Source organism: Galeopterus variegatus, unplaced genomic scaffold (assembly GCF_000696425.1).
Source record: "Galeopterus variegatus unplaced genomic scaffold, G_variegatus-3.0.2 Scaffold2188, whole genome shotgun sequence".
Taxonomy (NCBI): Eukaryota; Metazoa; Chordata; class Mammalia; order Dermoptera; family Cynocephalidae; genus Galeopterus; species Galeopterus variegatus.
Genome location: NW_007728299.1, coordinates 2,026 through 14,668, shown reverse-complemented (window position 1 = coordinate 14,668; position 12,643 = coordinate 2,026). Strand labels below are relative to the sequence as shown.

Here is a 12,643-nt window from a genome sequence, read left to right as displayed (position 1 = left end):
ATCAGACTTCCCCTCCAAATCTGGGATGCAAATATGGGAAAGGCTGCTGCTTTTGGAGGAGGGAGGGATTTTGTGCCCCAGGGCAATAAGAAGCCAAGTTTCACTTTGTCTCTCTGCCCACAAAGGGTGGACCCCACCCATCCACTCTGGTGACAGTCCTCACAGCCGATGGCTGTTACCTAGTGCGGTAGAAATTCAGAGGAACCAGAAGTACGTCTTAAGGCTCTTGTGGTTCTCAAGGCTCTTTGGAGCAGGAGATGCCCTTTTGGCCTGCACACCTCTGCTCCAGAGTGGCTTCAAGTGGCTTCTCTCACCTCCACCTGAAGCTTAGCTTAAGAGCCCCTGATGTACCCCCACAGCTTTCTGGAATTTGCCTTTACAGACAGTAATTAGACACTTTCCAAATGGAACTCCTAGCCCCATGAGGGCCGTGTCTGTCCCCAGAGCCCAGCACAGTGCCTGACCCATAGTAGGTTCTCAATAAACCCTGTTGACCAGATAACCAGATGTGCCTGCAGCCCCAGTGGGTGTACCTTGTCAAACACTCTGTCATGCAGTGAGGAGGACGCCATCAGAGTTGTCTTGGTGAAGGTGACACCTTTGATGATGCCAAACACCAACACAGATGCCATGCTGGCTGCATATACCCATTGGTACACATGCTGCCCGATGTCTGCCAGGACCTTGCCCACCTCACACACACTCTTGTTGCCCTCGGGCCCACAGGTCATCTTTGGAGAAAAGCAAGAGAAGCACCAAGAATTGGTAAACTGCCTAGAGAATGGGAATTTTCTAGAGAATCTTTCCAAAGAGAAGAAACTAAAAGGAAGTACGTAATTGTTAAGTTGAGTCAGGTGGGTAAAGTCAGGTGGGTAAAGGCTCCCTTTGGGAGCCTCCAAGCTTTGTACGGTTCCTCCTCCTGGGTGGCTGTGACCTCAAAGGGCACCTGATTATAAACTTGGTACAGTCAGTGGGAAAAACAAAGCAGGTAAACCAGGAGGGTGCAGGGCAGCCGTCTCAGAAGCCATGTGAGCCTCAGGAGCCTCTGGTCAGAGGTGATGCTGGACCAGGAATAGCACAGACACAGACAGGATGGGGAATCAGGGACAGGCCTCCAACTTGCTGAGCTGCTCAGCAGCCACCACCAAGCCTTTGGGGAGACTCAGGGGCTTCTCTGTACAATGGGCCAGCTCCACAAGCCTTCCCTTTCCTTTTCCCAAGGGGCAGCTGGGAAGGCTCTGGTACACACTGCTCCTGGTGGGGAGGAGAGAGCCTGGCAAGCACCAGGTGCTGTTGGAAAATTCAAAGAAACCGTGGCTCCATCCCACCCAGTGAGAATGCACAATTTCGCCAGCATTTCTGGGGAGAGGCTATCTCCTCCTCCTGAGAAATTGGCAGTTTCATTTTTCCCTGGGTGGTGTGCTAAAAGTCAAGACTACCTCTGGGGAGCAAACAAGCATCTTTCTTCTAAATGCCATTTTGCTGATTACAGTAATAGCGAAAATGTAAACCAGAGGTGGCTGATGGATGAAGATCTGTAAAAGTAAAAGCATCCCTGAGGAGCGAACTACTAAAAGGCCCAGCTCAAAGAGGAGACTTTTCTGCACCTTACATTGTGCCCACAGTGTCCAGGAGATCAGAAGCAGGCACGTGGGTCTGCCACCATTGCTGCAAGTTCAATTAGCCAATGGCAATTGGCCTACTGGGCAGGCACCAAGCCTAGGAGGAGGCTCCACCTTGACTCTAAACCTCAGAGTCTCTAAGGAAAGGGCTCTTCATGAGTGAGTGAGGACTTGGGAGAGCACATGCATTCCAGACATGCCTATTTCTGCACAGAGCAGGCTATCCATTGGCCTCTCCCGTTGGGAATGGCCTCGGGAAGCTGTGCCAAATGGCCTCTCCCCTGCCCAAGTCTCCCCAATGTCTTCTTACTTTGGTTGTCATAGCAACAGAACTATACCAAAATGTAATTTTGGAGGATGGGCAGGCATCCCCACAGCAAAGTTCCAGAAAAGCTTTAAAACAATTGGCCAAAGGCTGGTAGAGCTTCCAGCAAGCTAGGGAAAAGAAAACTTCTTAGTCCTTCCCAGGACGGGTCCACAGAAAGGCCCCCAGTGGCCCTGTAGTATTTGCAGGGACTGAGTCCTCATAGAGGCAACTTGGAGAAGCAGAGCCATGCAGAACCTTCTGGCACCAGGCTGGAAGATGCCAGTTTCTCTTCAGAGGCAGGAAGACACACATCTGTGTCAGGCTTTCCTGGCCCTTCCCAGCCTCTCCTCAGAGGAGGCTTAGACAGAGGCTGCAGCACTGACCCTGTCCTGCACATGCTTGACCCCACAGACCTGCTGCATCTGATTGGCACAATCTTTTTTAGCCAACCCTTTAAAATCTGAATCTGACACATAAAAATCCAGGTGTGCTGCTTGTCTGAAAAAAATCAAAGGGGATTTCAGGAGTTTGAATCACATGAGGTAAGCTACTTATCCCAACTTCACGAAAAGGGTCAGAGGGATGAAAATGAGCTCATTGTGTGGTGTTGGGTGTAATCGGACCCTCCATCAGCAACCTTTTTGCTCCAAGACACAGACTCAACAATTCCCAGTGCCAAAGGGAAACTCACCTGTGAGCCCTTGTCTAACCAGAGACCCAGCCACCAGCTGCTGAAGGCAGAGCTGCCGATCATCAGGAGGAAGAGGGAAACTGTGAAGAAAGAAAGGAGGTACCCTGCAAGAGGAGGGGAGAGGTCCAAGGGGTTATGAATGTGGGAGGGTGGCATGGGCTCACCTTCCTCAGGGCCCAACCTTGATGGGAAATTCAAGGTCCGCAGGAAAAAGACCATCACCCTTGCAACCACCTTCTAGGCTGATGTAACTCATCTGGGTACTGAACCCCTGTACCCAACAGGGACATTTGTTCCATCTAGCTGAAAAATGGGTCCAAATTGTCAACATATTGGAAAAACCATACAAGTGATAGGTGTTCTTTAAAAACAAACCAACAAAAGCCCAGTCTTGTTGGAGAGACAGGGAATGAAACTACAGGTGCGTTTTGCACATCAGGATGGCAATCCTGTTAGGAAGGCAGGCAATGAGTTGATTGCTGCTACGCCCAGCTATTAGAGAGCGAGGTGATGTGAGAACCCTAGCTGGTGTGTGCCACTACTCACGCGGCTTCAATAAAATAGAGCCTGGCAGCTTTAATGGAGATAAAGAATGATTCCACTTAGGAGGCTATATTATCAGACTTCAGTTTTTAGGGGGAAAAAAATAAAAGCACTGATAAATGGCCCTCGCATAAACAGAGTTAATTGTTAAAGAAATCATAAAACGTGGACCTAACAGTTTAGGACAGGATTTTTAAAATGCAAATTAAATCAAGAAACACATTGGTTTATACCGAACCTCCAGAAGCCTTAATGTACGTGTGATATGTTTTCCAGGTCACGATTCCTTCCCGGGGGGATTCTGCCTGGACAAGTTGCTGCGCAGGAACTATGGAGACAAACACAGGTCTTGTGGCCCTCCCTGCTGGTGTGGCAGCCCTGAGAGGAGGGCACCCCCCTTCTGCATACTCCACACCACCACTAAGGGCACGTATGGCCCGTCCTTCCACCTGCACTTTGCTTTCAAGTTTCCCCCACACGTTTGCTCATTGTATTTCATTTGATTCTCATTACAGCCCTGGGAGGTAGGTGGCTTTTGGTCTTTTGAGAAATATTTATTAAGCTTCTACTATGCGCTTGGCCCTGGAGACACAGGGGTTGTCTTGGTCTATTTCTCCCAGAAGCAGATCTCAAGAAGAGGATATGAATACATGGAGCTTATTGGGGAGCTACAGGGAGTAGTGAAGGGAAGGCAATGATACAAGGCGTATCATACAGCCAGCGACCACGGTGGGTGACTGGAGCTCAGTCCCATGTAGTGAAATCTCAGAGCCAGTGTAGACATACACCTCAAAGTTTTTTCACATGAAGGATCTGGGATTTTTCTATACCATCTCTTACTCGCCACTGGGTGAGGGCTGCTCCCTGGGAATGTTAGTCTCCCAGCACTTCCAGCTTGACTGGTGGCTGGCAGCAACAGAGAGAGCCCCCAGGCAGGGGAATGCAGAGGTGGCAGTTGAGAATCATGCTGCATGCGTGGAAGTGGTAAGGCACCCACATCTGCTCAAGGGTGAACAGGAAGGAGGCTGTTTGGTCTTCTTGGAGCTCACGCCATGCAGAAGCAAGCCCAGAGTATCCTCCTAGGTCAGTGGCTACATGGACTCTTGAATCCCTCCACGTGGTTGTCCCAAGTCCTTTGCATTCCCCAAGGGGAAGAGAAAGTGACTGTCAAGTTCTTGTGGAAACACTCAGAGGCACGGGGGTGCTGGCTAAAGCAGCTCCCAGCGGCCGGTACGGAATGCACGTCTCTCTTCCCTCTCCTCTATTGAGAAGCATGAAAATGTCAACTCCAAAGCAAAATCATCAGCCATACCTGGCTTCTATAAACAGAGATGAATAGAGCTAGAAAAGGGGGCACCCTCACGTAGAGTCTTTACCCCCGGCCTGACAGGGAACGCTTTCATGCCTCCAGGGCACCTCCTTGAATAGAGCCACCGTGATGCTCTCTGCCCAGCAACCTGCACCGTTCTTTGAAAATGTTCAGCCTGGCTTTCGCACATGGTGTCCCCTCTAAGACTGAAAAAGGAGGGAGATGTGTGGGCAGAGCCTAATGAACTGCATCCTGGGGCTCAGAAGGGACTGGTCAAGTCCCCTTGTAGACTGCCACGCCTGCAGGGGTGTCGCTGATGCTCTTTTTGCTTTTGCTGCTCTTTAGAAAATGCTCTGGTGTCCAGCAAGGTGGACAGTGCTGGTTCCTGTACATCTTCCCTTCCTATGGCTTGCAGAGCATTTAACAGCCCATTTGTTTATCCTGAGGATCCAGTCACCCTCCAGAGTGAAATTTCACAATTTCATGTTCCTGTCTAGAGCAGGGAGGGTGGAGAGAAAATGAGGAGCAGGGATGATTCTCTCCACAGGACCCCAAATCCTGGGCAGCCTGGAGCTTTTCCTGAAAGGCCCAGAAGAGACATCCAAGTAATCTACTTCAGCCTAGGAAGCCTTTGGAGCAGTAAAAATATGTTGTCTTTCCAGCCTGCGTGCATTGCTCACAAGTGCCATTAAGGGTGCCAAATTTCATTGATTTGAGGACTCACATTTTAACACCTCTGAAATCTGGATGTGTGTTCCGTTCAATAGTATGTCATATTGTTTAGTTGGCAGAGGTTTTTTTTTTTTCTTTCTAAGTAGGAGGTAAAAATTAGTGCTCTTAAGAAATGGATGGCTTCTTAAATTTAATGAAATGAGCTGTTTCTGCAGCTACACACTGAGGAATAGAACTCTAACTTGGAGAGACAGCTTCACTGTGGGCACTTTGAGGAATGTTCACCCCTGCCCTGTCAGTGTCCAGCACAGGGCGGAACACACAGTAGGTGCTCCAGGAGTATGGAATGGATGAAGGGACGGGAGGCAGCAGTGTCTGAGGGGAAGAAGAGGCGATCGAGCAGCCTGGCCCTCTCCAGGCTCATCTCCACATCTCTCCTCCCTGCCCTCCTGGAATGTCCTAGTACCCTCAACCTCGAACCCTCCACCCTCTCCACCTTCTCACCACAGTGTCTCCAGCAAACTCCTGCACATCTCTGAAGGACCAGTTCAAAGGCTGCCTGCTCTGCAAAGCCCTCCCTGACTTGCTCATTATTCCCACCCCTACTCCCATTATTCTTATCACAATTCCCCACGATGATCCATCTACCTGCGACCCCCACCAGACCATAAGGTCCTGAGAACATGGGCGCCTGTTCCTTCTCTCCCCAGCCTCGCTTAGTACCTGACACATAGAAGGATGCTTAGACCTTATCTGTTGAAAGAATGTATAACCTTATCCCACCTCGATCCCTCTGCTGCTTCACAATCCTTTCTCAGTGCTCCCCATAAAGAGTGAGAAACAGCTCTTGTACTGCTTCTGCCTCTAATGAATCCCCGTGCATTGCTTTGCTCTCTGCAGCTAATAGCAATTATAATAGTAATAACTATTGAAGGTTACTATGTGTCAGGCACTGTGCTAATCACTTTAACTACAGTTTCTCATTTAACCTTTGCAAGAACCTATGAGGTTGATACTATTATTTCCTCATCTTACGGATTAGGAAACTAGAGTTCAGAGTGGTCAAGTATCTTGCTCAAGTTTGCAAAACCAGGAAGTAGTAGAGCCAGAATTTGCATGCAGGCATTTGAGCCCCAAGGCTCACACTCCAGTGGACCATACAGTTCCAGATGACATACACTATGCCTTACTGTTCTATCCCAAATGGTGGATACCCAACAAATACTCAAGAGTATATAACCAAGGGAATGAATGGTATATACCTTTTGTGTCTGCCAATTCTGAGTCTGTTCCAGGTTCTTTTCCTTCATCTTTCTCATCTCCTGGAGCCAAAACTAGGATGAGAAAGAAAGACAGATCTGTGTCCATTCATGAGTTCAGGGCAATAAGAAAGGTGGGATTCTAACTCTGATTGTACCAGCATCTTTGTCTCTATCGGCATGGCTCTCCTTGAGGGCTTCCATCATTGCTGCATTGTAAAGATGCTCGGGATCCTGGAGACAAAACAAAATTCCTTCTGAAAGCTAAATGACAGAACTTCTCCCAGGCCGGAAGTCATGATGGACGGTTCCCAATCTCTCCTGCCCAGATACATTAGAGTTACCTTGAATTGCAACCCTCGGAGGTTGTGAATCAGTTTTGCGTAGCGCCCTCTCTCTTCCATTAACTCCTTGTGGGTTCCCTTTTCACAGATCTCTCCATCTTCTAACAAAATGACTTCATCGCAAGACTCCAAGAACTGCAGAGATATTAACATGATTTACCATATACTTCTGCCTTGGTCAGAGAGACAAGAGCCCATGCCAAACCCCCATCCTGCAGGCTCATCTGGTACAGGAAGTCTCAACCTTGACATCCAACATTAGGGGCCAGATACTTCTTTGTTTTGGGAGGGGGGCTGTTCTGTGCATTGTATGATATTTAACAGCCTCCCAGCCTCTACCCACCAGATGCCAGTGGCACCCACTCCCCGAGTTGTGTCAAGTAAAAATGTCTCCAGACATTGCAAAATGTCCCCCATTTGAGAACCACTGACGTAGTAGCCATAGTTCTTATGAGTACAAAAGTCAGCCTTTGGCTGTCACAGTGAAGCACATTGAATCTTCCTTTGCATCTGCTTCTTAAATGAGTTGCCCTCCTAACAAATCTGATCACGGAGATTTGGAAAATTAAATTGACGGTCGTTGCAGCCAGGATTTGGTAGAGGGGGGAAATATGATCTCAGAGATGGCCTCCCTCTATTATAACACGACAAGACCCCTCATCATCCCCATTTAGTCCAGGAGAAGTAGACCACGGCATAGTCCCCAGCCAACAGGCCCCACTCCCTGGCCTGAGGAGTTCACACCAGCATTAGCTACGCTATAAAAATACAGCCACGTTTAATGTTGGCATCCCATATTTTGCCTGAAGCGCTTTTGTTTTTCTAATTTGAATTCCTTTCATTTCCATATTGCTCCTGAGATCAAAGAGTTCTGCTAAGAGGGGTTTCCTTTCATTTTTGAATGAGACAGAGTTCTCCCCACAGGATCAACATGTCTGAGGGCAGAAAGCCCCCTCTCTAGAGGTGGGCAAGATGCTGTGAGGTTTAAGATGGTTCAACTTAAAGAGGCTTTGCAGCCCTGGCTGGAGGTCTTCCCCTGTACTCCAGGGTTCATCCAAGGTCAACCTTTGATGCTCTTGATTAGAAGCCTGAAAAAAGTAGCTACGTTTGGTCATTGTACACCTGACGGGGTATGAGAGGAGAGGGTGGTGCCTCAAAGGCTAAATGATAGTAGTTCTGACAGTTTGGGCAGCTCTAGCCTTTATGTCTAGATTAACTGTCCAACTCCTGTCCACTCACTCAGACAGCTCAAGCAGGAACGACATGGCTTTTAATGTCCAGCTGAGACACGTTCTGACAGAGCCTTTTTCCAGAAAACCACCTCTCACCTTTATACAGCATCTTCTAACTTTTCAAAGCCTAATCTCATCTCTTATCTCTCAAACCATCACAACCCAGTAAAGAAAGCAGGTAGCCTTATCATCAGCTGATTTTCCAGATGGGGAAACTGAGGCACTGTAGGGCCTGTTATAGCCCCACAGCCTTTTCTGCCTGTGCCAGGACACACATTCCACCCCAGAAGCTCCTGGGGAAGCCCCCTCTGGCCAGCCAGCCCTCAGCTCACTGCAGCAAGAACTAAGCAAACTTTCCTCATTCATTTGTTTCTGTAAGTAAACAGAAGAGCAATCCTCCAACCCAAGCACTCAGAGGCATCTGGAATTGCCTGTGGGCTAGAGAGTAAAAGCAGCAGAGAAATGTTCTGGAAAAGCCGTGGGGCTCCAGTTCTGGGACTCTGAGTCCCCTCCTCCCAGACGAGTGACAGCTGGACCAAGATTCCAGTGCCATCTGGTGGCTGCCTGCATTTTTCAAAACACAGAAAGTGAGATAAAATGACCTTGGGAAAGATACACTCTTTGAGGAAACTGAGGCCCAGAAAAAAGATAGTTCTGGCCTAGGGTCATACTGCTGGTTAGTGAGTTTCAAAGACTGAACTAGAACTGAGTCTGTGATTTTTCTCTTCCATGAGGACTCCTGGAGGAACAGCTCTGACCCACATTTGTCAAGTGTTAGGCATCCCCGTCTGGATCCTCAGGACCCCCCAGGACAGCCCTCCCTACTGCAGGTTGTCTCCAGGGACTGGACATTCACTGCGCAGAGCTGTGGTTACCACGTTTGGCTCCGTGGCTGGGCCACAGCCCGTTCCCAGTCTCTTGTGGGGGTCCAAAAGAAATCCTGCCTTCTCCTCCACTCTGAGTCCTGGCCAGCAGAGGAACTAGGAGCTCTTGCCCACCCCAGCACAACTGAGGTGATCGAGCACACTCAGGAAACCCAGACAGCCCTCACATGCGAAATTCAAATGCTCGGAGCCTATTCTGGGGCAGAGCTGTAGCCCTGGGCAAGGGTCGTCTCAAGCTAGGGGTAGCATCAGAGTTCTGGGAAAGCCTAGTTTTCCTGTGTCTTTCAGAAACTCCTCTCCCTTCAGCCCTGTCCTCCTGGCCACTGCTAGAGGACCCTAAAATGCTGGCTGCAGCAACCTGTAGCCATGCAACCTCCTTTGCTGCTGTTACCCCTCCTTCCTACCCCAGCTTGACTTACCCTTGCAAGGCAATGAGACTTCTTCCTGTCCCCAGACCAGGCCCTTATTTAACATGCTCCCTGCAGGGGGCAGGAGAGTAAAGAAGACAGGACCTTTGCCCCCCTGCCCCAACAGACCTCTCAATGTAGGTCAGTCCTGTGGGACATCTCCGCAGGCAGGAGACACACACACATGCACACACACAGACACACACACACCCTGCACATCTCTGGAGATTCACTTTGGAGAGGGGAGAGAGAGACAGTGCGGGAGAGGGAAATTCATCTCGTCTCAGCGTGGAGGAGGGTCTCAGATTCCCACCAGGCTTTCAGGACTTCTTATGTGGGACTGATGCAGCAAGGACTGTCCCCACACTGCTAAATTCTTAAGCTCACTAAAGGTAAGCCCAGTCACTTTCTTCAGTGAGACTCATGCTCCTAAGCCTAAGATTGTGGCTCTGAGCAGGGAAGAGCTTCCCCAGAGCCTTAACACCAAAGTCCTGGCCTCCAGCCCCTTTCCCCTGGGATGTGATGCCTGGGGCATCTGGGCCCCTCGTCCAAGGGGTCCACTCCCACCCCCACCCCCCTCCATCCAAACCAAGGTGCCCCTGGGCCTAGGCCTGCCCAGGCCTTGCTGGAAGAAGGGTGAGGTCTGAACTGTTGCCCTCAACTCCGCACCTGCTCACTACCAGGAGACCCAAACTGGAGGATCGGTGTCCCATATCCACCCCACAGGTAGGGCTCAGTTGCTCCTGGAGAGTCTGCATTCTCATGGAGGGAGGTCTTGGCCCCACTGAACCCAAAGATAGAGCCAATAGGGATGGTGCGCATAGAGGAGCAGGTGGGGCCACGTGGAAGCCAGGATGGCTGGGGGTCATGAGTGTCTCCTGCACCCCCTACTCCCTCCCCACCCTGCCCAGGTGATGGGAGAGGCAGGTTTAGGCAGAAGAGGAGACCCTGTGGGTATCAGGTGCCATCCCATGACCTTGTGGACCCGGCCTGTCCCAGTCACCTGCAGCTGGTGGGTCACCAGGACAACGGTCTTCCCCCTGAGCGTCTTCTTAATGCACTCTTCAAAGATGTGCTTCCCCACGTGCGCGTCCACGGCCGACAGGGGGTCGTCCAGCAGGTAGAGCTGACGGTTGGAGTAGATGGCGCGAGCCAGACTAATCCTCTGCCTCTGTCCCCCGGAGAGGTTGAGACCCCGCTCCCCGATCTGCAGACAGGGACAATGCCACTGCCCATCATTGGGCCCCACCCACCACCCTGCAGTTCTCAGAGGACAGGAGCTTCTGGAAGCTCCTTGCGACTCAGGGGAAAGACAAGCAGACTGGCCATCACTGTGTCCAAGCTCCTCGAGCCCTTACAGGGACCCCCGACCACACTAGACATCATGGCGAGTGGAAGAGACCCACTTCTCTCCCTTCTCCAGGAAGCCTGGGGTGCAGTGGCAACTAGGTGCTGGGTGAGGGGTGCCTGCCTCGTACCACCCCCATCCCAGTGCACACCTGACAGGGCGGGCTTCGTGCTGAGCATGAACACTGAAGGGAATTGTGTGAGCAGAAAGCCCTGGGAGGATGCGCCAGTGGACGGGAGGGAGAAGTGGCTGGGAGCAGATGGAAAGGGAGCTCTGTTCGTTTCCTTGTGGATCAACTCTCCCTCCACCCCCGCCAGGCAACCCTAAGCTCTGTGAAGAGAGGAGGCCCATCGCCTTGTCCATCATCACGTCCCTAAGGCCTGGCACCATGCCTGGCACACAGCAGGTGGCCAGCAAATATTTCCAGAAAGGATGAAAAGCTCAGGTTGCCTCCTTCAGGTGATTCTATCCAACTGAGCCCAAAGCAAACCCGCATTATGTTCAGCCAGGTGTTGAGCTGGGCGCTGGACACGGGACACATGAAGTGGGCAAGAACAGTCCCCTACCTCCTGGGAGCTCACATTTTAGCCAGGGGGGTTAGCCATATATACGTTATAATGCTATGAAGCAGAATTTAACAAGTACCAAGTCACAGAAACTGAGTACTTTGGGGCAAGTTACTTCAGACTGTGTGACTTGGGAAAGTCTCCTTCAAGGAGGTGGATTTGGGATTGGAAACTCAAAGAGTGGTAGCAACAGCAGGAGCAGACACAGAGAGGCTAGGAGGAGAGTGGACACTTTGGCGGGCAGGTGGGTGTAGGTGAGCACAGCCTGGAAGGGTAGGCCAGGGCTGCAGAGTGGGAGCCCTCAAACGCAGACCGGGAAGGCTGTGGTGGCTATTTTCTCGACACAGGCAGACAGAAGGCACTAGTGGAGAAAGACAGTGAGCTCTGAACTGGTCTTCCTTCCAACAGCTTCTGATCTCTTCTGGGGCCTCCTGGACAAAGCAGGGAAGACTGTGCAGAGGGCACAAGTGGGATGGGGAGACAGCAAGGTGGCGAGGGGACTCCCCTGGCTCACTCAAATTGGCAGGCTCGGCCCAGGACCAAGCCAGCACTTTGGAGGTGACCACTGCACTCCTGGGCTGGGCGAAGTTGGTAAGACCAGAAGGGGCCCTTGAGACTCCAGCCACATGCAGCACCCCTGGGCCCCTGCTTTGGAGGACGGCCCTTGAGGTGAGGAAGCAGTTTTCACCAGAAACTTTTCCTGAGATGATATGCAGATGGGGAGTGGCCCCAGGAAGTGGCCACGCTGAGCCAAACACAAGTGGGCTTGGTGCCACGTCCACTGTCCACTGTGATGTCCACCCAGTATAAGGCCAGATGGAGAATTCAGGATGGGTAGGGCCTGAACTTTGCCTGCATTTCCTGGGACCTTTCTGTCCTCTGGGCATCTGGACGTGGAGCCTGCTAGTGTGGTCCCTCTGGACCTGGGCAAACGGGCTGCCATGCAGCTGTGATGAGGTTGAGCCAGCTCTACTCACCTCGGTCAGGTCTCCATAAGGGAGTCTGCTCAGGTCCTTCTGGAGGCCACAGACGCGAACTGTGTGCTGATACCTGTGGGTGCAAAGGTCAGGAGTCGGCGCCATGAGAAGCTGCTGCGGGCTCCTCTGTGGGCACTACTGGTGATGCGTGACAAGGCGAGGAGGTGGCCGGCACCATGTTCCAAGCTCCCTGGACAGTTGTTCTGTCTTTGAAGCCCAAAGCCGGTGTCCCCTTGATCCCTGAGACCCCTCCCCAACCTGATACAGCGATGACTCAGGCACAGCTCCACCCCTCACAGGGCTCCTGCCAATTAGGGGAGATGACATCAGGGTACAGGAAACCCCTGAAGGGAACACTCAGGCACTCTGGCACTGCTCATGGGCAGTCAGAAAAGGGGGTCGGTCACCCATGTGGGCAGAGTCCCTGGGGACAGCTTCCTAGAAGAGTGTGGGTGGGGGAAGGACAACCGCATAGGGCTGGG

At 51.4% G+C, this 12,643-nt stretch overlaps 1 protein-coding gene across 1 annotated transcript in view; it reads right to left on the bottom strand.

Annotated features, from left to right (window-relative positions):
• The window catches only part of LOC103597078 (multidrug resistance-associated protein 9), a gene marked incomplete at its 5' end in the record, with an annotated part of 36,008 nt that extends 23,774 nt beyond the window's left edge, over positions 1–12,234 (bottom strand). The window contains 8 exons of the mRNA XM_008580877.1: positions 534–731; positions 2,621–2,724; positions 3,402–3,491; positions 6,407–6,478; positions 6,562–6,637; positions 6,748–6,882; positions 10,274–10,477; positions 12,162–12,234. Of these exons, the coding sequence (XP_008579099.1) occupies positions 534–731; positions 2,621–2,724; positions 3,402–3,491; positions 6,407–6,478; positions 6,562–6,637; positions 6,748–6,882; positions 10,274–10,477; positions 12,162–12,234 (952 nt within the window). The remainder of the gene's footprint in view (positions 1–533; positions 732–2,620; positions 2,725–3,401; positions 3,492–6,406; positions 6,479–6,561; positions 6,638–6,747; positions 6,883–10,273; positions 10,478–12,161) is intronic.
• Positions 12,235–12,643: the final 409 nt, after the last annotated feature.